The 27861-nt window shown below is 38.2% G+C and overlaps 1 protein-coding gene across 1 annotated transcript; it reads left to right on the top strand.

Annotated features, from left to right (window-relative positions):
* The first annotated feature begins 14581 nt into the window (after positions 1 to 14581).
* Positions 14582 to 27562, top strand: LOC134798966 (keratin-associated protein 19-2-like). The gene is made up of 6 exons (XM_063771392.1): positions 14582 to 14692; positions 21108 to 21256; positions 21745 to 21955; positions 22717 to 22816; positions 26737 to 26853; positions 27411 to 27562. Exons 1-6 carry the CDS (start codon positions 14681 to 14683, stop codon positions 27524 to 27526), a joined length of 705 nt encoding a protein of 234 aa, XP_063627462.1. The 5' UTR covers positions 14582 to 14680; the 3' UTR covers positions 27527 to 27562.
* The last annotated feature ends 299 nt before the right edge of the window (positions 27563 to 27861 follow it).

Genomic DNA, 27861 nt, shown 5'->3' with positions numbered 1-27861 from the left:
TGGCGAAATTTCGAAGATTTTGAAATGGATTTTAAAAATAGATACTGGACCAAACAACATCAAGAGGCTGCGAAAATTAGACTTATCAAAGGAAGGTTCGATACTAAAGGAAAACTGAGTATGGGGGAACATTTCGCGGAACAAGTCGATACGGTTAGTGCGTTAACTATACCGTTAGAGGAGAGTGACTTAGTAGGGTATATTATGCGTCACTATCCCAGGGATGTACAACAAATGTGGTACACATATACACGGGTAGGGAAAGTTAGCGTACGGGCAGCGACGGACTTCTTGTTCGATTACGACCAGAATATTAGTTCCGATAGTGTTAATAGTAGTGTGGCAGGCCAGGGAACTAGCAGGGACAATTTTTCGCATAGACAATCGTTTAATAGGAGAGGAATAGGACATACGCGTGGTAATACACCCTTAGTCGCAATACTAGAGGGAAGGCAAGATGGCGAAAATCAAAGGTCGTATAGAGGCAGGTGGCGCGGACGAGGTAGAAATAATTATAATAGGCGCAATTTCCCGGCAATCAAATGGGAACCGGCTTCTTCGTCGTCAACAAGTAGGCCTAGTTTTTTACAGGAGTCTTCAACTCCAGGAATCGCAGGAAATAATCAATCCACGGGCACAGGGGTAGGTTCGGGTCAGGGAAACGGGACTCAGTCGAACAAATAAGTCCCGTTTGTAAGACTGCTGTAGATAGAGAGGTAAAACGGGACGCGGTAGTCAGTAAAATAGGAGTAGCTTATAAGTTAATGAATCGCTGGGGCTGGCGTGCGGGTCAAGGTTTAGGCAAGCTAGGAGATGGGGACAGAAAACCGATAGGTTGTAATGCGCGTTTAGGGTTAGATAAATTTAGGACGTTAGAATGCGTAGGTAGACTTTTTAGCGATAAGAACGAGCGTGCTATGTTATGTGAAGAATGGGGTAGACCGTGCGTTGCGTGTTATAACAGGAAAGGGGAATTATATACCATACTTGACGACTTAGATGAAAGTATAGACGAACAAGAGGGGAACGTAGATCCGACGTTGCCAAGATTACCTGAGGTAGAAATTAAAGTAGGTAGTCGTGTGATAAAGGCACTGATAGACACAGGGAGTCAGATAACGGCTATTTCCGGTGAATTATATGTTAATTTGAGATCGGAGCTAGGACCATTACCCGAAGTACCTATACCCGCGATACATCTTACGGGAGCTTTTGGGTCTAGAAGCGAAAATGTTAGGAGTCTTTATCTAATTACTGTAGAAATTGCAAAAACACAAGTCGAGACTCCCGCGCTAGTACTACAAAAGATACGACGGTCAGTTATTTTAGGCTGGGATTGGTTAAGGAGAGTGAAAGGGACTATTGATTGTGAGGATCAAAGTTTAACAATAAAACATTTAGGAGTGACGGCGAATGCGACGTTCAACGATCAGACTGAAGAAGATCGTCTAGCTAAAGTCATGTATTCCTTGGAGGCCTTGGCCGAGCCAGGGACACAAACGAACGATGTTAGGGCGTTTGGCGAAGGTGCAGGTTCCGAACTAATTGATAGGTATGTAGCGATTATGGACGTCGATGAACAGCATAGGACCTTACTGTTGCGGACATTGAAGAAACACCAAAATGTATTTTCACAAAAGTTAGGGCTGACAAATAAATATACGCACGAGATTAAAATGTTAGATGGGACCCCATTTATAAAGCGTAGTTACCCGATACCGTTTGCACATATTTAAAGGGAGGGAATTAGTAAAGGCAAAAATAGACGAATTAGAGAGTTTAGGCGTTATCAAACGTGAGGCCACTGCGTATTGTAGTCCACTTACCTATACGAAGAAGAAGGACGGCTCCGTTAGATTGTTACTAGATGCGCGAGAACTTAACAAAAGGATGCTAGGGGACGCGGAGGCACCACCAATTACATCAGAGATTCTACAATCGTTCCACGGGGTAAATTACATTAGTTTGATTGATCTCAATAATGCATACTTCCAAATACCGATTCATAAAGACTCAACCAAGTATACTGGTTTCACGTTCATGGGCAAAAGTTATACATACGCCGTATTGCCTCAAGGTTTGAAGACATCAGTAGCTAGCTTTTCTCGAGCAATGGACATAATATTGGGCGGAGTTAGGGCATTTTGTGTGAATTATCTAGACGATTTAATTGTATATACGATTGGAGACTTTGATTTACATCTATCACATATTGATCAGGTTCTTGAGAAGCTACATGACGCAAATATGACTTGTAATATAGAGAAATGTAAATTCCTGCAAGTGGAGGTAAAGCTGCTAGGGCATATAGTTAGCACTAAAGGGATTCAGATGGACCCAGACAAGACAAAAGCTATCCAGGACTTCCCCGTTCCTAAAAACGTGAAGCAAGTTAGGGCGTTTCTAGGACTAATAAATTACTTTAGAAGGTTTATAGAACGGTACGGAGAGGAGACTAGGCCATTGTGTGATCTTCTTAAAGGGGAAATCAAATTCAAATGGACGCATGTAGAGAATGAATGTTTTGAACGCGTTAAAACACTGTTTTTAAAATCAGTGATGTTGGTGCATCCTGATATAAATAAGACTTATTATCTACAAACGGATAGTAGCGCCATAGGTATTGCGGGGTGCGCATATCAACTGTCGGATACAGGTGAGAAACAAGTGATAGGGTTTTGTAGCAAAGGGCTCACCGAAGCGGAAATGAGATGGACAGTCACGGAACAAGAATTGTGGGCTATTATATACAGTTTATCTAAATTCGAGACTTATTTACGGGGAGCAAAATTAGTAATACGAACCGATCATAAAAGTCTTACGTTTCTAAATTCATGCAAGTTACTGAGTGCACGCATGATTCGTTGGGTACACTACATAGGACATTTTGACTACAGCATAGAATACGTAAAGGGTAGTGACAACGTAATTGCTGATGTTCTATCACGTCATATACAGGGGGTTACGGATATCAACACCGCGAAAGTTCAGCACCCAGAAATAAACTTATTTGAAACTACGAATTCGCGGATAATTAGGCAACAGCTAGCGGAAATAGGGCGACACCAGGTAGAAGACGGGGATCTGAAAATAATAATAGATAGTCTGTCTAACAAAGAAAACATAGCTAGGGACAAGGTAGGTCGGTACTATGAGTTGGAAGACAATGTCCTCTATCACGTAAATCCTAAGTCAGGGGGACGCGTGCCAGTTGTCCCAAAGAAATTACAAACGGATTTGATAATAAATATCCACGAAGAAATAGGCCATTATGGCAGGTTCAAGGTTTTAGCGTTGATGAAGAAAAGATATTACTTCCCCGGTATGTCGCGCGAAATAGCAAATGTCTTGCGTCAATGCGACGTCTGTCAAAAATCTAAACATGCGTTAGATAATCATTCTGGGCCATGTAAGCCAGTGATTGTTAAAGAAGTAGGAGAAATAGTCTTTGGGGACTTTTATGGGCCACTACCTCCAGGGCGGTTTGGTAAAACATATATTTTTGTGATGCAGGATGCATTTAGCAAGTACATACAGCTATACCCATTAAGAAAGGCAACAGGTAGTGGCGCATTAGGCTGCGTGAAGAAGTTTCACAAATTGATCAAAATAGGACGAATCATAACGGATAATGGATCACAGTTCATTTCAAATACTTGGGAGAAAGGGATAGCACAGTTAGGTATACAACTAGGGCATACCTCAGTACGTAATCCAAGGGCAAATTCGTGTGAGCGGGTTAACAAAGAGTTAGGGAGGATGTTTAGGACGTATTGCAGTAAATCACACAAATCATGGGTTGACGTAGTCTCACAGATCGAAGATTGCTATAACCATGTTATCCAGGTCTCAACAGGGTTTACTCCATTAGAGATACTACGCGGAGAGGACACAAAGCTCTCTAGTGATTTGACAATAGGTCACCAGGTCACGGGACCTATCGGTATGGCAATTAGTGAAATTCGCGAAAGGGCTAGGGAAAATTTAGCAAAGGCGGCAGAAGATAGGAAACAGTCATATGATAGAACACATCGGCTGATACAATTTAATATTGGGGATTATGTAAAGCTTAAGGCTTTTCCCAAATCTGAAGCTGACAAAAAGTTCACTAAAAAGTTTTCACAATTATATAGAGGACCGTTCAGGATAGGAGCTATACCGTATGATAATGTCTATACGTTGGTTTGTCCGGATACAGGTGAATTTAAAGGAAATTACAATGCCGTATACCTTTTCCGTTATTATACAGATCGTACCAGTAGTAGAGATTAACAGGTTGACGGTCAGTGGGTCAGAGCAGGTAGAAATGGAGAAGACAATAGATATAGCGCCGGCGCTAAGTAGTTATTGTTCGGGTTTATGACACACTTAGCATAGTAGAACCGCAGTAAATGGTGTGCTTAAAGCTATTGTATAGGAAATAATAGTTGAGAGTTTTTCGTTCGGCGGTGTATAAATTCCAATAGGTTTATGATAGGGTTACGGGAGTAGGTTAAGTAGCTAGTTAACCGTATTTTGTTGTAGACGACCAAAAGAATGGTTATACGTTTTGATCGACCACAAGAGAGGGGGGTGAGATGGTAACATAGGATTGCATCATAAATATTTATCCGATTTAAAGACATTGTTAAGTAATTTGAGACGGAACTAAAAACGACGGGAGAGTGATAAATTTAAACGAACGTATTCTGAGAACGAGAAAACCAAACGCTCGAAAGTAATAAATTAATAAAACAAAGAAACATAAAAACAATACGATTTATGTTTCTAGTTAGGGTCTAAGGAAGTAAAACAAATGCAAAATGGACAAGTGTGCGATAAGACAGTTCAAGGAAAATAATAAAGAAATTTATTAAACCATAAAGTTGAATACGACCTAATATGAAGCCTATCGCTGACATATACGAGCGATTATACAATGCAGGCAACTACTCTGGTTCTTTCAAATAATTGCAGAATAAGTCTACACGTGCAACACAACGGGTTGCTACTCAAAGGCGACATCGCCTCTTCCACGAACTCCGGCGCCGCCGAAGGAGCGAGCGAGACAGCGCAGTGCGAAGGAGCGAGACGGAGCATTTGCTAGGAGGGGCTGAAAAGACACTGGACCAGAGACGAGCGAAAATCTTCCCTGTTACATTGTATTTAGGTTAAGATAATATGTAAATAATAAAGTTGTAGTAATTAAGTTTGGTTAAGGTTGTCGCAGGAAGTTGAGGACACTTATTTGAAAGACGCAGAAGAGATAGGTTGTCTGACTTAATTCACCATTTTGACGATCAACAAGTATCTCAATACTATACCAAATAGAGAGTTGTAGAGTCAGTGTCGAGTGGCAGACGAGCAGCTAATACAAAGCTAAGTACTCTGTTAATGTGAGGTGACAAATCGGATATAAATACCAATCAATTTATCTCACCATATTTTCATAGCGTTGTAGAGCAAGGCCGTAGGGCTTTGTAGAATAGTCTTTGTAGAAACTTATCCGATTAGTCACTGAAGATTGACCTCATTGTGTGTACTACTATACTGTGTTGGCCTGACGTATTGGTTGAGAAGAAATAAAGTAGTAATTACGTTCTTCTCTATAGACCGCGGGTTATTTCGCTATCACTTCGCTTCTCCCCTTGTTATTGCCGCAACATATCAACCAATACTAGGCTAATATATTCTGATTGTGTATTTGTCTTATGGAAGTTTAGCTATACTCTCGTTCAACCTTAATAAAGACAGCGTATGTTAGTTGGCTAGGTTAGCTATATTGGTAATATAGATCTGATTAGGGTTCTTTATAAGTAACTTTGTTAACTTTAGTTTGAAAAGAGACCAAAAGAATAAACTGAAGGGGTTTCTTAGGCGGTTCTTCCTCTTTACAGTGTCCATCTTTCCGAATCGCTGGTACAAATAAATATCTATAAATTTGACTTGCTTTTAATTCAGTGTTTCCTCTCATACTCTAGTTTGGCCCTAAGCCTTCATAGTTACCTTGTAGTTAGGTTGGACAGACAAGAAGGTATTTAGTTAAAAACTGAGGTAATATCCATCATACCTTACATACCTGGCTTTAATAAGCGACTAGAACCGATTTCAGGTAGAAAAGCTTTGATGTGTATTGGTAGTTTTGACGCGGCTAGAGGAAATAAACGACGACGCCAATCGGCCTGACTGTTGACGGCCTCTAGCCGTCGATTGGGCTCATTATAACTTACGAAATATCTAATTTCTGTCATTCGTTTTGATCAAGGGTTTATTTGCTATTAAATTACGGGGAATAAGCCGTTACCATTGTGACCGCAGGTCTAGGGACTAGATTAATTACTAGTACACATCGAGGTTATACGACTTGCGTAGAGCAACCTGTGTCTACCTTATACGAGGCGCCGAGGGTTAGCTTAGTGGCCACTCCCAAATAATACTAAAGGTATACCGCTTAACACCAAATAAATCCGACATCACATAGTGCACCTGTGCACCTGCTAACCCTCCATACGAAATGCTAGCTAGCTTACACACATAGTAGACACAGGCCTCTACGTGGGTAGCGCAAACGGAATCAGTCCTAGAAGCTTTGGTATCTCAGAGACTGCCGTGCTCAGTACTTTTCACTTACACTCAGGAAGAACTGTTCCGCGCCTCCACTGGCGTCGGACGCGATACCGGTCGAGAATTAATTACTTTCGTCCCAGACGAACACGAATTATAGTGGTTCAGGCTCGTTCCGTGAGGAAGTGGCTCTGAGGTGTGTGGCCAAGGTTATTGTTTGTCCAAGCTTTATTTTACAGGGCCACAATACCACTTCATATGCTAAAAAACGTGACGTACTCAGAAAGTGACGTCCTCAGAAAGTGGCGCTCTCAGAAAGTGACGTCCTCAGAAAGTGACGTACTCAGAAAGTGGCGTTCTCAGAAAGTGACGTACTCAGAAAGTGACGAACTCAGAAAGTGACGTACTCAGAAAGTGACGAACTCAGAAAGTGACGTCCTCAGAAAGTGGCGTTCTCATAAAGTGACGTACTCAGAAAGTGACGAACTCAGAATGTGACGTCCTCAGAATGTGACGTCCTAAGAAAGTGACATACTCCGCCTGAACCGTTTTTCGCTAGGGGTTATTTATCTTCACACATGTAAAGTCTCCGATTGCAAGTAAGTCCTAAGGAAAAAAATCATGACCGTAAGTCTATTAGGTAAAGTAGTTGATTTTGCAAAATTGTCTTGTCTTGTTTGGTTTCCTCGCATTCGATATGAAAAGTAGAGTGTTTAACTCGGGTGAAAGGCACCATTTCCGTCTCGGACTATTAGCGCTCTCACTGCGTTCGAGCGCCAAACTACCTCGACAGAAATGGGTGCCTTTCAACCCTTGGTTAACCATCTACTATTTTTGTGCAACAACATACTAATTCCATGTAGGTAATGTCAATGCGGAGTATTTTACTAGTTAAATAATAATTAAAAAGAAACTCTTAGAAACCTAAATAGACATTTGTGTTCACATTTTGAGAGTAATTTAGAAGTAGGTACTGTCATTGAGACTTTTCAAGACAATAAAAACTTTATTTCCACACGAAACCCTAAAATACGCACAAATGCCTCATCGGAACGCAGCATAAATTAACATTAACGGAAAATTAAGGAAACGAGACTTTTTCATATCTGGCCTCCTTAATTAACGTTTAGGAACATCAAATAATAAGCAAATTGCTCCTGCCATCTTGGTCGACGAGGCATCAGTGAGGGAGAGAATTTTCTATCTAATATACCTACCTATCCCATTTTCTTAAGGTTTTGTCTTCCCGTCTCTTTTGTTTCCCTCGTATCATTGAAGGACAACAGTTTATTCTCTCGATAAGGCTGTAGTTTTATTTTTAGAGTGAGTCGTTGGAAAACAAAGCAAATGGACGACCACATAATGGAGGCCTGAAGTCATTACCATGGAAAGTGTTTCAAGAGGTCAAATTTATCTCGCAGTTAGTAACGATCGTGACCCGGTCGTTAGAAAAAATAAGAAGGAAAAACATGATGGAAACGCAAATATATCATTTATTAAGCAGTGAGCGATTGCCATTGTAAAAAAAGTGAAATGGTTGAAGGATTTGTTGCTTTATTCTGGAAGCCGGATAACTGAGTTGGCACAGCACCTGAGGCACCAGTTTTTTACGAATGCAACTGAGTTAACGGGTCATGTGTTTTCCTGTTCTAAAGGAAAAAATATAGAACTTTTTTTGACTATAATTCATGTCGGGAGATACAAAGATTTCTTGCTAGTTGCCATTTGACCGCACTAGAATGATGTTTAGAAGCCGTTTTAGGCATTTTAACTTGGCTTAATTTACTTTAAAAGATTGAGAGCGATTAAATTTATTCATTTTATTGATATAAAATACAAATTGAGAATAGTTAGGTATACAAAACATTTATGGGCAACATGAAAAGGAAAAGGGGTTTTCTCAAACACGTACAATTTTTTCTTAGGCTTCAAAAATAAATGTACTTAGTTAAGAGTTTGCCTTTTGATCGCCAGCTAAATATAATTGGGACGGCGAATTAAATTAAAAACTCCCTAGAAGATTCCCTACGAGCCGTTGAGATAATTGCTCGCGAAAGATGAAAAACAAGATAAAATTAATGTGCCGTCGCGGGACACTTCAGTAGTTCGTAATTAAGCACCCACTTATGGTGTTTTGTTTGTAGAAAACAGCCCATTCTACTAAAACATGGCCGATTTTATATTGCGCCATACCGTTTGTATTTAATTTGTCAGCACCCTTTGGAAATCACCGATTAGGTGTATTTACTACTGAAAAATACATATTTTAAAGTAAACTTACCTAGTAGTAGTACGATCAATTAATTTAATATCAGTACTATTTCGTACCTTGTCACAGTGACAGTAGTATGAGGTCCCTGGCGACTTTCATATTAATTGTAAATTGTAACCTCCTCCTTCTTCACAACTAGGTATTCGAATCTTTTCAGATGGAATGTTCAATTATCTACCTACTACAGTTTAATATTACTAAACTTTGAACAAAGATTGAAACTGTTAACGAATCAAATTAACGGTCGTATTATTCGTGTAACTAACTAATAATACTACCTTCTCAAAACTTGCATATTCAAGTATGAAAAAGAAAAAATAATAAAAAATCTTATGTATTTTATTCGTTTCGCTATGCCTCTGTCCATCTGGTCCGTCTGTCCAATCGTGGCTAAACTCTGTGAACCATAATAAGTCTAAAAAGCTGTAGGTATTCAACATTTTCAAATTCTGTCAATCATGGTCAAGTATTATAAGAGGGGTGGTAAGTAGGTACACTTCATAATCGCCAGTAAACTAATGCAGATGAGTATTATCCGCTTCAGCGAATGTCTTAGGGAAGTTCACTGGGGGAACATTGTTCCATTCTTTTAGTGAACGAGCTAACGAGTAAGACTTCTTATTATTATGAAAGCACTTTCATTTTTTTTCATCTTCGGGATTCTTTTTAATTTGCGGATCTATTTATCTAATGGGAGAAATAGAGTAGGTACCTAAATATGTATATTAAGTTAAGCAAAAATTCGATTATTTTTAAAATATAATGAGTAAAAATGCTACTTTTGTTCTGTGAATTTTTTGAACCGTCGCCTAGAGTAGTGGTGGATAATGACCCAGCTTACTAAGCAGGATGTCCCGGGTTCAAATCCTGGTGCGGCCATTTATTCGTATATTAGGGCATTTTCACTTAACTGTGCACCTTTAACGGCCGGTTAGCAATCGTTACAAAACTGACGGTCAATGTCAAATCCCATACATTTTGTCAGGAATGTAACGGTTAGACGTTACTGAAACACGACTTAAGTCGCGCTTTAAAGTGCAAGTTAAAATGAAAATGCCCATTAATTACAGGTATTGTAAAAGTTCTGTACTTAAGTAAGATAAATAAATATTCCTAAAAATATTTGTCAATGTATTTTAACGTCATCTTGTATTTGCATAAATTCAAAGTTTTTACTAGCGCTTGAACAGTTTTACACCATTTAGCTAAAAGCGTAGATTGTCTTGTCTCTAGCAGGGAGGGTCAGGACTCGGAACTAGATCCGTAGACAATAGACACATTTTAGCTCCACCGGGGCAGATAACGTGAAAGTAGAGATGAATAAGAAGCGCAATTTGCGCCCGGCATTGTGGGAAAAATGTTCGAGAATTTTATTCGGAACTGGGGTTTAAAGCACGTTCGGTTTTGAATAGCGTATACAAATCTAGTGAAATAACTTATTAAATTATAGAACAGTTACTGTTGTGAGTTAAGACTCGAAGCTTCAAACCAAAAGCAAGCTTCCGTAGTAATCTAGTTTTCCATAGTCTAATAATTTCGGAATTTGTTTAAGAGTTGCGCTTTTGCTGAATACGAGTATGTCAAATGAATGTGATGCAGCGACGAACGCAATGTAAAATAAATCACAAAGCAAAGTGATGTGTGAAGACTCGACTAGGGTATGAAATGTTGATTTGGTTTATCATTATATCAGACGAAAGGCCTACTACTGGACAGTGGCCTAGCTGTCGTAAGGACCCGCGTTCTTGCGCTGCCATCCCAAAATTTCAAGATTGCGTTATTCCAAAATTTTGGGCCGTCCTAATCCCATAAATTCCTGTGAACAAAACTACATTTCCATCGTACGTATTCCCAAACGTTGGCAACACTCAAGAAGGTAGATCTTTCTTGTTGCCTGGGTTCCTGGTTAGATATTACCCGGATGTAGAAAGTTAAAAAAAAATAGACCATAAACATATTTTAAAATGTTCTAGTAATACAAATAGAAAACAACATCGCAAGGACAACTATCACCAAACCTTAATTACGTCTGATAAGCGTCCGCAACAATGACATCATGTAATGAAAAGCCAACTCTTCGCCCTACACGGACCATTTTCAAGTAAAAAATCTGTACCTCCGCTTATAAAAACGCAATTTTCCTGCTCCTAATATAAGCGAAATTGTTTTCCCGGCGACGATATTAGCGCAAAGATAAAGTCGTTTCGCAACCTACTGAAATATATCACGGCCTTTTTCATGTAGGATGGCCCGGCAATTTCTTGGGACAAAAATAAATAGGCATTATAATTTTCTATCAAGATTACAGGAGCATCATTTCTATTGAACTTATGTATACTGTCTATAAACTCCCGCTTTTCTCTTCATGGGGTCATGGTCATGACACTTAATGCCTAAATAATAATCTTAAACGTCTGAAATACCTACAGTTAGTGCAAGATTGCAACTTACGCTATCAGACATACAATAAAAACAGTAAATATTTCAAACACAAGTGATGCGTAGCTACAAATACCCGCACTTCTCTTTTATTGTCTCCATAAATATCCGCACCTGGCCCGCGGCAAAAATCACGGCGCCAAACAATGGCGCAGGAAACGAGCGCGTTTCCTTTCCATCCGAACTAATTAAGCGAACTCTATTCAGATAGTGCCCGTTTTTGCGCAAAAGTAGGCTAACTATTCAATTAACTTGCTTTAGTAGATAGTCGTAAATAGTTTTGTCGAAATTACTGTACAAAGAATGTTGTGACTGACATTGGTGATGGAAACGAATCGTTATTATGTATTATGAAATATTTACTTAGTGAATTAAGTAGGTATACGGGGCATTTTTTTTAACCCTTAGTCAATTTTTGCGAGGTATAGGTGCAACTTTTAGGGAAGTATGGGACCACCCCCAATTCCCAAAATAGCTAAAAAATATTGGCTCTTCTATAGAAAAAATCGATATCTGATCAAGTGATCAGAAAATGAAACAGCCATTTATTTTGTTTCCTTTTAATTTCCCGGCTCTTAAAGTATTACATTTGTTTTAGTATACAGCACATCCTATACCTCCTTCTTCTTTGTATTTAGGCGCCTTATCGGTCGGGCGGAAAGTTAGCCTTCTATTTTCTCAGTTTGCTTACAATGTCTCTATCATTCTTTTTTTTTTTTCATCTTCACGTCACGTTTTTGATGTCATTTGTGCGTAATATTTCATAACACCAACCAATGGAAGTCATAAACCAAAAAAATCCTTTTTCTTGATCTTTCATTATGCAGCTACGGTGCTTATATGTATAAGCGAGGACGGAGAGTATATATGTAGTTATATGTACATAGAGAGAGACAGATAAGCTAAAGGCAATTTCGTGCTGCAAAGCTTATTAAAGCTATAAACTTCTTATCATAAAATAAATTAAACGAAAACAATACAAATTTAACGCTAGCATAATTACAAACCTCAATTTAGCGTCTAGAGGAGTTAGAGCGATCATAAAGAGGTTTTACTACTACTCCATAAAATCACGTAGGCAGCGAGACCTTTAATGCAAAACCCGCTTATAAAGTGTAGGTCCTTGGGGGATTCCTCAAGTTCATTCTCTCTTTATGGGTTCGGATATTTAAATTATAATGTTTGAGTTTTAGGTGCTTGAACGGAAGGTCGTCGCCTTTTTATTGTGCACATTTCATATGAAGAAATAAAATGGATCTAGAAATATGATCATGATATGATAATATATGAAATCTCGTGTGGCAGCCGAGCGGTTCAGGATTTTTAACTGGAGGTCCTGAATTCGATTCCTTGATCTATTAGTTTTTTAGAACTTAGGTACCTACGCCTAGTCATAAGGAAATGTGATATGTTTAGACATAAAACTATTTAAAACACCCTTTCTCACTTGCGCAATTAAAACTGCAATGTTTACTCTTAACTAACACGGAAACAGAAAATATAACTCTGTATTAATTTCACTCATTAGCCAACTGCTTTGAAAGATGTTTTCGCAGCAAAGTTTCAGAGACAATGTTTCCTTTACTCTGCGAAGCTAATGTTTATTCTTTAACTTTGTTAAATATACGAGTAACAATGAGCGAAAATGTTGGCAGAGGAAACAGAACGAGTGTTTCGCTTTTGAGATTCCATCATACTTACTTACTTATAATTAAAAGGAATAGCAATTTGAAGCGGTTTTTAATTTAAATATCTGGGGACAAGCCTACACATTGATCTATCTTATTTATTCTTCTTATTGCACTGTTATAATATAATATAAACACTACGAGTAATATCAAGGTGAGATTTTGTAAGTGGTTTCTATAAACTATGACAATTTTATAATAAAGTATCATAAGAAACGCCCTTCGGATACCTAACAACCTACGATGATTCATCAACGCTTTTTTAGCACGTAGTAATTTCGATTTCTTTGTTCAAGGGACTGCAAACAATGACATTATTATCTAAAATTATATAACGTTATTACCCAATTATGAATTCCATCCTTGTACCACCATTATCCTTGTCAGCTATGGCCCGACGCGCGCGCGCCTTCCGCGTGATTGTTTTCTATTCAAATGACACCTGTCATATTAGTCCTTACTATTCCCATAGGATAATACAAAGAATAGGTAATTCAAGGTGTTATTTTTATACCATTTAGATGCAGGTGACAATGAAGCGTACGGGCTGTCTGGGGATGATAATGATGATGATGGGCAGTTAAACGACACTGATAAGACCTCCAGCTTAAAAACAGCCGCGACGGATGGCGTGCCGTGACGTCACGACAGGGGACTGACACGGTGCCCGCCGCGGGCGCGGATTCCTGAGGGTCTACCGCGAACCACGTTCGAAGTGTTGTCTCTCCCTCGCACTTGTAGATTCGTACGTAAGTGTGACAGGTAGGCAACTCGTCGAACGCGGTTCGCGGTAGGCTCTCTGGTGCGAGCGGACGACAGCTGCCACGTAAGGACCGGTATGTAGAGCTACGAAACTTCCCATAGGTAATTACCAAAAGCAAAATTAATGGGTTGGTAATACTGCAGTGTTGAATATAGATGGGTCAAAATTGTATTCGTTATCTTATTTTATACGCCTCAAAATGTTACATATCGACACACTACTTTGAAGAAACCTCGTATGTTTTTCTGTCAATCAAAAGAAAAATGTTGTATCTATGTATGGGATGCATACAGAGTTTCCTTTCAACTTTGAGATACGAGATTTTTTCAAAGTAGTGCTGATATACCTAGGTATGGAGTTTTTGTATGAGCCGAAAAGGTGTTTTCAATTTAATTACATAAATTGGTATAGTTCTTTAATTGAATTATGATAATCCTCAAATCCTGACAGAGTCATTAGTAATGACAACAACAAAAAATTGTAGTAGGTACCTAGGTACTTCCCCAGTACAAAAATTACCTACACATGAAGATTATCGGAGATTAAGACAAAATATTATCAGCTTTCAATTGATAGCTAACAATTCAGATTTATGAGCTATAAATGCTACGTATACAACTTTGTTACTGATTAACAGACATGAGAACAGCTAAGCGCAAAAACCATCACACATCTTTAGCATCTCAATAAACACCCTATAAACAATGTAATCCCAATAATACGACATAATTACCGACTTCCGAATCGCGCGATCACATTTCCTCAATTACTGAGGACAATTTCTAATTGGTAATCAATACATGTCATAACAAGTCGATGAACCGAACAACAATGAGATGATTTCAATAATTACAATAATTGTGAGCGCAAAAACCTCTGCTGCTCCGACGGTATGATATAAAGACCCGAGATGCGTGGAGACACATCAAAGCAGTGGTACAGAACGAAGCGTGCGGATTACTGTTGCGATTTAACATGAATTATTTGGTGAGGTTATTTTTATATTTGTTATTAAAATATGAATATTAAAGTGCAGTGCAAAGTGAAAACATGAATAATAAAGGTATTCAAATATCGAGTATGCAAAAACAATCCATCCGGGTTGTATTGATCAGACTTACCTAAATAAGAACCTAAAAAAATAAATGTAAAAAATCGTGATGGTGTGGAACTCTCAGGCCGTGATTCTGACTCGCACTTGGCCGATTTTATAAATTTATTACGATTGATAGTTATAGATTTTTTAAATTAAATGTATAATAACATATTTTTAGGATTGATTAATATTATTAATGATAACTTAAATATATTTTATATTCCGATATAATATTGTACCTAAACTACGTGATAATTAGTAATAAATCGATTAGTTTGGATTATCAGTCCCACACCTTGTTGGATTTGTGTAACTAAATAATCTCTCTGGTTAACAGTATTGATAGAGACGATTGGTATCATTATCTATATAATGGAATTTGAGATTAGTCTTATGACATGGCCAAAATCAATAAATCAATCACAAATAGTTCTCGAATTTAAAATAGTACGAATACTAATAAACTTATATCAAACATATAAATTATTTAGTTTTACACGAATTGATTATTACATATAATATAAAGTATTTAAAACTATGTAGGAAGTAGGTAACCTGTGGCTAGCAAGCTTATTTTGATCACTTTTTTTAAAGACTTGTACAATTTGTAAAGTAACTCAGTCTTTCAATAAGTAATTAACTCAGTTGCGATATCAATTTTAGGAAATACCTCATAGAAATAGAAAAACATAATTTTTATTATTTCTGAAAGTCTACTTCAGAGATTTGTGTCTTTATAAAAAAAATCAGGAGACTTAAATCTACATAATGCTAAAATTTCGTGAGATTTGACTGAAACCACTTTTTCCCTATGCTATGTTTGCTGCGGCGGGGTCATTGTTATTTAATGTACCTAATCTATTGTAATACATTATTGTGTTGTTTGTTATAACTAATGATCCTAGTTGGCCGAAATAAAATCATTTCATTTTAATTTTATAAATAAATACATTTTCAGTTGGGTTACGAAACTACCATACGTTTTTGTAACTCAGTGGAATATTTTTTAGACACACTGTGAAATTGCGCTTATTATGTGTAGAATAACGGTGGGAACTCTATTCAACCACCAAATTTTATCAAAATGTCACGAAAATAAATCGTCAATAAAATAAAATCGGCCCATGACCATGCCTGTGCGTTAAACCGTTAAACATACTCTTGATTTACACCCAATCGCGCTACAATACCCTAAAAGAGCAGAAAGGAGATGCATTTAAGCGAAAATGCCGAGTTACTGGCGTTAAGTTATGATTTTCACACCATTAAATTAAATTACACTGCGCTTGCAAGCAGCCCACAAGCGGGCCCCTACATGACGCGTATCTCAACCGACGACGGTATTCACAAAACCGTTTCCGACCGCCTCATAGTTTGTTTCTAATATTGAGTCAGAAGGTCAGTCAGAACAAGCTAACACTTCACTGCTTCACTGACTTTACACGCGACATAGTATGGAAATGTCACTATAAGTACAAGTCAAATTATGAAGTAGCTATGACATCTACCGTAAAACGGGGTGACAATGAAATGCAGGGAAGACTTTAATTTTCTCGTTTTAATCTATTTTTTTATGCAGGATTTTTGGTAGTAGGTCAATATGAATACAGTCGCCATCACATAGGCATATCGGAGCGGTCGAGGTGCTCAAAAATATTAGAACACGCCACGCACTCTAACGCCTTGACAGTAGAGGCGTGTTTAGATATTCGTGACGTGAGGAGGAAAAACCGGCCAAGTGCGAGTCGGACTCGCACACGAAGGGTTCAGTACCATTATCTATAAAAACGGTCACCCATCCAAGTACTGACCCCGCCCGACGTTGCTTAACTTCGGTCAAAAATCACGTTTGTTGTATGGGAGCCCCACTTAAATCTTTATTTATTCTGTTTTTAGTATTTGTTGTTATAGCGGCAACAGAAATACATCATCTGTGAAAATTTCAGCTGTCTAGCTATCACAGATCATGAGATACAGCCTGGTGACAGACGGACGGACGGACGGACGGACGGACGGACGGACGGACGGACGGACGGACGGACGGACAGCGGAGTCTTAGTAATAGGGTCCCGTTTTACCCTTTGGGTACGGAACCCTAAAAAAAACACCCTGGCCGCTTCGATATATCTGATGGCGACTGTACCTACATAGTAATCTAACTATACTGCAAAACTTAATTCAAGACCAAAAAACGTAAGAAAATGTTGCCACTTTTTAATAGCGCGTCTTGTATTTATTGACCGAAGCGTAGCGAAGGTCTACGTTTTGACTCGGGCATTTTGCTTTCGTATGTCCGTCCGGATGTTCTCCTCTACAGGTCACAATTCTCAACCGATTCTCGTGAAATTTTGTGACCAGATTCTATGATTAAATATTTTTTTATGTCAATCCAATTTTTGGAAATTTTTAAAAATGGCGGAGTAGTGATACCTCGCGCCTAAACAAATAGTCGTATCGATATCATAATGTTTTTTCTTTTTGAGATATGTTTATAGATTAAATGGCCAAAAATTCAGAAAATTTAATTCGCTGGTTTCGGAGGTATTGAGATATTTAATTTTAACTAATTTTAACTTGAGAATCAGTAGCTAAATTTCGTCAGCTTATCTAAGAACTATTTGGCTCAGTTCGTAAACATTCGCTTTTTTTGTTTGCTCAGAGAGTCTGGGTTCGATCCCCAGTATTTGTATGCTGGGATATAACTTTTTTAATTTTTTTACACTTAAATTTCGTATTTTTTTTTTAATTTACTATATTTAAAGCTCTTAGCACCATGTAATTTAAAGCTTTGCTCGCGAGGTCTACAGCTCACAGAGCCACTAGTGTAAAAATAAGTAAATAAAAGTACTTTTTTAAATCGTAGGAGTAAAATTACTAATAAATAAATTATCTTAGCGTGATTATTTATCAAAAGGAATTTACTATTTTACAAACAAATTATTGCAGTGGCAACATTGTCTTACTTTTTTTGGTCTTGAATTACGTTTTGCAGTTTAGTGACACAAACAGCTCGAATAAATAAAGAGTACCTAATGCTAATTTTGTAATTGTTTTAAAGCTTTCAAAGTAACCCCATTTTTCTAAAGTCGTCCCATATTTTTGCGGTAAACGTGCAAGTTAATGTCAAACGGATAAGTTAGTTTAGATTAAAATAAATAAATAAAAAAAAAATATTACAAGGACATTCTTACACAAATTGACTAAGTCCCACGGTAAGCTCAAGAAGGCTTGTGTTGTGGGTAGGTACTCAGCCAGCAATAATATATAATATACAAGTAGGTACTTAAATACATAGAAAACATCCATGACTCAGGAACAAATATCTGTGCACATCACACAAATAAATGCCCTCACTGGGATTCGAACCCAGGACCATCGGCTTCGCAGGCAGGGTCACTGCCCACTAAGCCAGACCGGTCGTTAGAAGGAACCTACCTACTTTGACCTTGAGTTTTGTAACCTTGTGATCAGTTTTATACTGGTTTCATCGTACTGTTGCGCTTGTCTTGTGAATAACGTTCCTTATCGCCTCCGTTTGCCATATTTTTGGAGGCTGCGACCCGATCAACGGCGCCACCGTAAGCAAATAGGCTGTTATCCATTCGGCATTTTTGCATAGCAATTGAATTAAAAAGAAATGATGGGACCTTTAGGCTATCGGGCCGATGATGTTGAATGAAAACGCGTCAAACTTTCACTGTACAGTATATAATACAATTATTATATACACAAGCACACGAGAAAAACACACAATATTGCAAAATGTACCTCATTGACAGCACAGAACCAGAAAAAAGCTATAGGCAGGTACATATTAAACAAAAGACGCGCGCTGACAGCGGCATCCGTGCCGGCCAGGCTGCCAGCACGCGCGCATCAGTCGCATCACAAAGGTTGATAGACCTATTGCCTACCTACACCTACATTACCTAACCAGGGACTCTATTAGGTTACCTAGTCCAAACATAGCTTTATGCGTGCTACTTAAAGAAATATGTGGATATACTAGTAGTTCGGCCCGAACTGAGAACTCGCGGTTAACCAAAAATTATAATATATAGCGATTGACTTTGTTGCACCTACTTAGGTACTTACTCGTATAGTGCGACATAAAATAATAGAAAATAAATGAGGGCGCCACTTTCTACGTAACTGTCACATTTTTGACGTAAAATGCTTACACATGGCAACAATTTAGTATGGACATTTTTGAGTTCCATTTTATTTAATTTCTACTATTTTATGTCGGCTGTACTATGTACTATGTACTCTATAGGCGGCAATGGATCAAAGATCGCGTGGATTTATTGCAAGGTCTGTGGAGCCCTTATTAACTGATAGATTTAAGAAAAGAGTAGTATGTATAATATATAGTGGGTCAAGCAAATCTTGTCAGTAGCAATGTAAAGCAAACTAAAGTAGGGCAACACTCAAAGAGCAGTATTGCGCTAAGAAAAGCAGCAATGTACAATACATCGAACCAAAACTTTTTGTTTAAATAGAAGCGATTCAGAATGTAAACAAACAAAAATAACAAGATGATGGCTGTCATTCACGATCCACATTCCACAGATAAAACACAGATGACACGCGATTTTCGCATTATTCGAACACAGTGTTGCTAACGCGCGATTTTTCAGATTTGCTGCTGTTTGCTACTGACAAGATTTGCTTGACCCACTATAGTTGGCCAAGCAGATCTTATCAGTAGAAAAAATGTAGGCGCGAAGGGATATGGTCTCATAGAAAATTTGAGTTTCGCGCCTTTTTCTACTGACAAGATTTGCTTTTTTGCATCAATTTTGAAGCGCCATTTACGAGTTTAGCGTTAAGTAATATAGATGGCGCTATTTTTTCGAATAAAGGGCTTCGTATACGGCTGTCCCTCCCCTGGATTTAAGTCACCACCATAGAGATTAAAATAAACTGTATCTGTGCTAAGCCGAAATATTTCCTGTCAAATGTCAAATACTTATATTATGTTTATTCTATTTTATTTTTATCTTGCTAATTATTTCAAAATGGTAAATTTAAAAACGATATTATAAAAATGTAAGTCGAGCACTTTCATTTGATACAAAACTCGACCATGTTTCTTGCAAAAAAATGACCAGAATAGCAAGACCTCTCACAAACAGCTTTTTGGCCTTCTAAGCTCCTCTAGCTCAATGACCCCTTGATCGGGCGTGCTCATAATTTAATGACTAAAATATAATGCCCTCGACTACACGTTTACCCAATTTCATTTAAATTAGAACAAATTTACTTAAGTTATTGAGTATCAAACTATCTTCTGACAGTTCAGCTTAAAAACATCGAAATGCCGGGACGTGCCGCTAGCCAGCCGCGTGTTCAAAGTCGAACCTTACCTTCGCTTCGCTTCGCTCGCTCGTTCGATAATACACGCGAAAAATCTTACTAACTCAATTCTTCGACGATGGAACATGATTATGGAATCTAGTCTACTGAATCGAGATAGGGTGTTTCTAGATCTCGGCGGTCACACAATGGAGATCGAGATTAATCTCAACGAGATCGAGATTTGACAAAGCGAGATTTTAAAAACGCGTTATTTTGAGCAAATATTTCAAAGAATTCCGTACATACTACTTATTTAGAGTACGGCATGTTTTACTTTGAAGATAAAAACAACAAATTAATCTACATTTAATAAAAAAACTATTTTTATTAAAAAAAAAAAAACAAAAAATATATATGTAGCTCCAATTTGCAGGAAATAATGAAAAAGTGGTAATAATTAGTTTTAATCATACAAAATTTTAAGCAGAGTAACATGCTCTGTTGATATTTTTGACAAGCACTCATCAATTTGCAAAAAAATGTAGGGTAAACGAGCAAAATTCATAAATAATTGTGACCGGGTACGTTAAGTTCGTCCGATTTTTCCGCACAAAACGCGGCCCAGTGCTTTTATCGCCAGCTAAAGCCGGCACAATAGCACTGCCTGAACAACATGAATCTAAGGTCAAAAAGATTACTCAAAACAAAGTAGATAATCCACACGGATCAATCTTTCAATCTCGTTCGAGATCTCGAAAATATTAATCGAGATCTCGACCGAGATTGCTAAAATCGAGATTTCCTGTCAACGAGATTGGATCTCGAAAATTCGTGCGAGATCTCGAGAGATCTTGAAATTGCAAGATCGAGATTGCATTCCCTAAATATGATTAATTTTTTATTTTAGGACCTATTACATTATTACATTTTTATGAGAAAAAAAACAATGAATAATTTTGATTTTTATTTGTTTTCACAAGCATAACGATTTTCATTTATTTTCAGAACATAATTTTAATATTATGCTCGCTGGCCGTAGCAGCGACGCAGGGGCTAGAAGAAAGCAACACGGATGGACAGAGACGGAGCACCGGTGGCTACGGTCTGCTGAGACCCGGCTACGGCAACCCTGGCTACGGCGGTGGATATAATAGGTTTGTCATTTGTTAATTACTGTTACAGTCGGCAGCAGAAGTAGGTAAGCGAGTGAATTGTTCGAAATGACCTGCATACACTGATTTTCGTAACAACAAGAAAGTTTTGTTCAGTTTATATTGAACACCTCTCCCGCTTAGCATCTTCCGCTGTTGACTATACAAGATTGTAGCACGATTGGATGAAGACGGTTCACCGGCGGCTATGGTCTGCTTAAAATCCGGATACGGCAACCCTGGCTACGATGGCGGATATAAAAGGTATCATTGCCGTTACAAGAAGCCAACACGGACGGCGTACCTACCGGTGGCTGCGGCGGTCTGCTTAGGTAATCCTACTTGTTACGGGCAGTGGCTAATTGATAAAACAAATTGGTAGTAGGTATATGGCTTTCTAACGGTCTACCAAAAGCCGGCCATCTTAAGTTTGACCCCTGTCCTTTTAAGAACCCGTTTTGCTGTGTTTTTTATTCTTTATTGCTTTATAGCGGCTACGGCGGTGGTTACGGAGGTGGCAACGTCGGTGGTTACGGCGGTGGTTACGGCGGTGGTTACGGCGGCGGCTACGGAGGAGGATATCAACCCGGCTACGGCGGTTACCAACCCGGTTATGGCCAAGGAGGGTACCCCGGTGGTTACCCTGGAGGCGGCTACCCGGGTAACCAAGGAGGATTTGGAGGTGAGAACATTATTCATACTGTGTGTTGTTTTTTTTGTAAATACTTACCGCACGAATAGCTTATCCTATCAATTTATACCTTTTCTTGTAAGTAATAATGTTAGTATCACCGCTTACAATTCTGCTTTAAAAAAGATTTCCTAGGGTACCTAAATCTGACAAATATCTTCTATTTAATATAAAAACTAAAGAAAAAAGCGCGAAGGTGCGAAAGTACCTATGTATGTGTCCTATCGTATTTATTTATGTACTATTTCCGTGAAAGATATTTGGTACAATAAGCAAATTAAACAAAGGATACATGTGTATAATAGATAAGAAGATAATCCACTAAGATATTATACAGGAAGTGTAATAATTGAATCGATATAAAAAAAATACAAATCTTCTTCTTCCTCGCGTTATCCCGACATTTTTGCCACGGCTCATGGGAGCCTGTGGTCCGCTTGACAACTAATCCCATGATTTGACGTAGGCACTAGTTTTTACGAAAGCGACTGCCATCTGACCTTCCAACCCAGAGGGGAAACTAGGCCTTATTGAGATTAGTCCCGGTTTCCTCACGATGTTTTCCTTCACCGAAAAGCGACTGACAAATATCAAATGATATTTCGTACATAAGTTCCGAAAAACTCATTGGTACGAGCCGGAGTTTGAACCCGCAATTGCAAGTCGCCCGCTCTTACCGCTAGGCCACCAGCGCTTTTTATAAAAAAATTACAAATACCTGCTAAAATTGTCTTTAGGGTCTCCCAATAGAATTCACCCTGATTAAGGCTAGACTAATGGATTGATGTCTGCAGGCGGATATCCTGGATATCCCGGTGCTGGGTACCCGGGACCCGGGTACCCAGGATACGGCGGGTACCCCGGTTTCGGAGGTATGTACATACATATGTGTACTTACTCATAATCATCACATAAACTATCCCTAAACAAACCGAGGGAGTAGTAAATTAATGGAAAGTATTTTTCTGTTGATTTATTTCAATCGGAAGCGTTGGTACACTAAGGCATGCTTCCAAATCGGAGAGGATTTATTAAATTCCCAGCTTATACCAAAATTCAGAACTGTTAATTAGGTACAGGCGCGTTTTATATGTAAGAGAGGCGCGCCCCGCTCACGCCCCGCCCGGAAAACGCGCCTGTGTGACGAAGCCTTTAGACATTCACCGCTTGCTTTTCGGTGAAAGACGAACACCTTGAGGAAACGGTGAGAGTATTTTAAAAGTTACCAAACCGCTTTGGGTTATCGTGGGGCATGTAGCCCAAGCCCTTTGTGCAATAACAGACCTCTGCTGTGCCCAGCAGTGGGATGTTAAGAGTCAAACACAAAACTGTGTTGTGTTCGCTTCTTTCCTGTAGACATACACAAAAGCTAAGGGCTATAAAGGTTAATTTTCTTATTTAACCCTTATCCACATGAAAAGGTATCTATTCCTTTTATTTGGATAAGAATGATAAAATCGTTACCTACATACCCACAAGCTGTTAACTATTGTCCACAGGAGAGAAAACTTGTGTGTTCGCGCGAACTGTACATTTTTCATGATAATTTTATAACTAATAGCGTTGTAACGTAATGGGGTATGGGTATAAGATAACAGACGACCTAAGCATTTAGGTTGGATTACCTAAGGTAAGCAGGTACCTATTGTAAAAGAAAGAACATAATAAAACAATTGGCGCGATTTAATAATTTACTACTCTCTGAACTATTCTAACATATTTATCTTTCGCTACCTATTCGTTTGGTTTTGGGTTTCCTATACATATTCACTCCCACTGTTTTCTTTAGAGAAAAATTGTGTAACAGTATGAGTAGGGATTATCATTGTTAATAAATAGTTAGGTAGGTAGGTAATAATCTTACAAGTAAGTAGATAACTGTATTACTGTGAAATAGTGTTAATACTAAACCAACGCAACTCAAAAGCCGACTAAGAGCCACGTTAACCGTGTTATATTGTACTGGTAACTCCGGGTTTAACCGGTTAACCCCGAGTTAATGGCTAACCCTGTTTAGCGCAAGTGGCCCTTAATGATTTAAGTGTTTACCGTGTATTTTTAGGCAATTCAAAAACACCAGTATTAGTAATCCAAATGCTCAATACTCATTCCAGATAAGTAGATTTACTAGTCCTAACTTTCGTTTTCCTCTAGCGTTACTCATGCATGACACATTCTTTGTTCTACTGACGGTCCATGCTTCACTGATTTAACAGACTTACACGCCCTGAGGGCAAATTCAGAAATTTTAAATAACATACCAATTTGACTACGTTTTCCATGCTAGAAATTGACACACACGACCTTTATTACCCTTATAATTATGTATTAAGGTAGTGTGCAGAACCGTCTTTACCATAAGGGCACACAGAGCCCGTGCCCAGGGCCCCCATCCTCGGGGGGGCGAAGGACAGACAGTAACAGTATATTTGATTACCCATAATAAATAGAAGATCATAGTAGAAAAGTGTTATTTTAATTCGCTTTCTTTACTTTCCAAAAGGGCCCCAAATTCTTATGTGCCCAAAGGCCCCAGCATAGTTAAGACGAAACAGGAGCTGAGTTTTAAATATTTTAGGTAAATATACCCGTCTCGCTAACGGAAGCGGCACCTAAAGGTAGTGCGATAAGGACAAGGCGAAAAATCCTGCGTAAAAATCTCAAAAATCGAGGTTTCGTACTCCTCTGTTTCCTCCTCCAAAACTTAACCAATCGTAACCAAATTTGGAAATCTAAATGATTATGGAATTATCTGTGTCGGACCGTTTTGCTTTTTTGGCTAATTGATATCAGTTTTGAATGCCACACCTTTCATTGCAGCATAGTCAATTAGGCCATTTTGGCCATTTTTGAAGGGCTCTGGCGCCTTAAAAAACAAAAATATCAAAAAAGCAAAACGGTCCGACACAGATATTGACAATATTAATCTGTGTTGAAAAAATCATTGCTCTAGCTTCAAAAACCACGGAGGAAAACGAGGAGTACGTTTGTATGGAGAAATGACCACTCCCGTTGGCTCTTAAAGACGTCCCTGGTAGTGTACGTGCATATTTTTGGCATTTTGTCCATATCGGTATATAATCATTGCGCTTGCTGCTTATTATTATTTTATTACACACGCAACCAGAAAAAACTGGCGCACGCAAGTACTTAATAGGTACTTAATCCATTTTTGATATAATTTTGATACGTCAAATCGACATTCGAGAATAACATCAAGCCAGGTTGATAAAACGTAGCTTCACCGCGTTTTAGTGCTCATGAAAATTCTACCTAAGCTTTATCTTGTGAAAATCCTGACTTCTGAGCTAGAAATTACTAGCCTTTTTATTACAAGGTCAGTAAACACGTAAATGTTATTAAAACAAAGTTACTGTGGGCATAAACACAACTTACTAAAACTCTTTGCATAGACATCAAACACCTTTGTTACCTCCTTATTATATTAAGATTTATAAGTCTGTCCGCTTTTCTATCATGGATGATCACTCAGCAGGCATCGGAGTTTTTATCGCACGGTAAGACTAATAGCAAGCTATGGAGTCGACATTTGCCATAAATGTAAACTCTTATTCATACTCATACTCATTTATTTAATTTATCTTAAAATGCCTTTAGAGCGGTCGGTCGTGTGTATTGAAGTTCCAGTGGATTTCGTTTGATGAAGAATACTGTTGATATGTTTTAAAATAAATTTATGTTTCAATTGGGTGAGTTGTACTTCACAACTCAAGCACACTCTAGCAGATTTTTCATAGTCATATTGTAAATCGTTGTATGGCTCTATCCATGCCAAAATTGCAGCTATTTCTGGGTTAGGCATAATAATTAATTATGGAATAATCCACAACGTATTTACCACTTACAGATATAAATAACTACTACGTTTGCAATCACCAGTGATTGACATATGATAAATACTAATCAATTTTATCAGCGGTCAGTACCTACATGACATTAGGTCTTTCGCAGCGATGTAGTTTGTATAGTTGTATGTTAAAATAGTTGAAGTTATGAATTCATAATGTAATAGAAAAATATTTTTATATATAATTCGACTAAGATAATACACGACCGACCGCTCTAAAGGCATTTTAAGATAAATTAAATAAATGAGTATGAGTATGAATAAGAGTTTACATTTATGGCAAATGTCGACTCCATAGCTTGCTATTAGTCTTACCATGCGACAAAAACTCCGATGCCTGAGTCATTATGTGCTCATGTGTGGCTTCACAGTAGGTAAACACTATGTAAATCATGTAAAAAGCATTTTTCACCACACCAGCTGATAAAGGCCTTCTTGATTGTTCAAAAACTGATAAGAAAGTTGCATTTTATTGAATGAGAGGCAAAGTAATCAAATGCAAATTTTGAATTGTTTTCTTAGGTTTGCTGGTAGAATTGACTTTTAAATGATGATTTTGAATTATGTATATTTAATAACATTCATTTTGAATCGATTTGCTTTGATCTTGTTTGATATTTGACAGTTAGTATTTTCCTTGCGTTGGTGTGGTAAAAATTTTGTGTTTCACAAAATTTGTTTAACCTTCGTGCGTTCAAACCCTCCCAACGCTCAAGATTCAATTTTTGAATATTTCGCTTGCTCGGGTAATATTAGCACGAGAGGTTAAACAGCCCCCTTTGCCCCCTTGTAAAACAAATAACTATTAAAAACGCATCGAAAATAAACTCTCGAGAATGTTCTTTTTCTATTTTTGTTTTGTGTTAGGTATACTTAAATGTAAGAATAACTATACAATATACAACGACTGCGCTAATTTTTTAGGGTACCGTCCAAACTACCGGCCGAACTACCCTCCAAACAACTACGGCTACCCGGGCTACAACCAGTGGAAGCCTACCTACAATCAATACAGACCGGGCTACGACCGACAATATCCCGGTAATGTATAAATTAAAGTTTCACGACCAGTCTGGCCTAGTTGATAGAAAATTATCATGTTTGATTGCCAAAAACGTAAGAAAACACCATGTATGTTATCTACTCGTATCTACTGAGAAAATTAAATTCGTCCCAGTAGTATAATCCATCTAGTTGAGAATACACCGTGTAGGAAAAAAAATACATTTAGTATGAAGTTACATTTTTATTATTATAAGTAAGATAGTGTCTTACTTCTCTACTATAGGGCTCATTTAGACGACGCGAGAACTCGCATGCGAGTCACCATTACATTGCGGTTTTTGATCGGTCGGTTGAATTGGACGTAACCAACAGTCCGCAATGTATAAAATCGCATGCGTGTTCGCGCGCCGTCTAAATCAGCCCTAATTCTATAATAAGGTGTATTCGGGTAATTCCGAATGTCGAAAACTGTCGGATAATTCCGAAGAGACTTTTATTATGATGGAATTTTGGGTGATTTTCATATGAATTTCGGAATTATCCGAATTTCGGAATTACCCGAGTAAACCTTATGTACTTTTTATTCTCCACAGGTAACACTGGAAACTATCTCGGAGGCTACGACGGATTCAACGACAACTTCAGGCTGGTGGGAAGGAAGGTGGGCGAGGACAAGAAGACCAGCTCTGAAGAGAAGTACACGGTGTAATCTCACTCATATTGTTGTTCATTAAATTATTTTTTATTACATACGGTTTTATTTCGTTGAACATACATTTAATGACACAACAAAAGGCGCGTATTATGTACACCCAAAGACCTTTTACTACAATAAAATCGTGCACTGCAGATTTTTGACAAACCATATTGGAACCGTATTCCGCGACTGTTAAGGTTGATATTGCTTTGCTACAAACAAACGAGAGGATAGTTGAACAGAATATGTCCTTTTCTAACAACATGCCAGGGCAAGTGTAACCATGTGATAGAAAGGGACAAACTCCGTTTAAGTCATCTCTCACTCGGCCCGTTTTTTAGCTAAGT

The sequence above is a fragment of the Cydia splendana genome, chromosome 17, assembly GCF_910591565.1.
Source record: "Cydia splendana chromosome 17, ilCydSple1.2, whole genome shotgun sequence".
Lineage (NCBI taxonomy): Eukaryota > Metazoa > Arthropoda > Insecta > Lepidoptera > Tortricidae > Cydia > Cydia splendana.
Note: the sequence above shows the minus strand (reverse complement) of the source record. Positions and strands in the feature narration are given on the sequence as shown.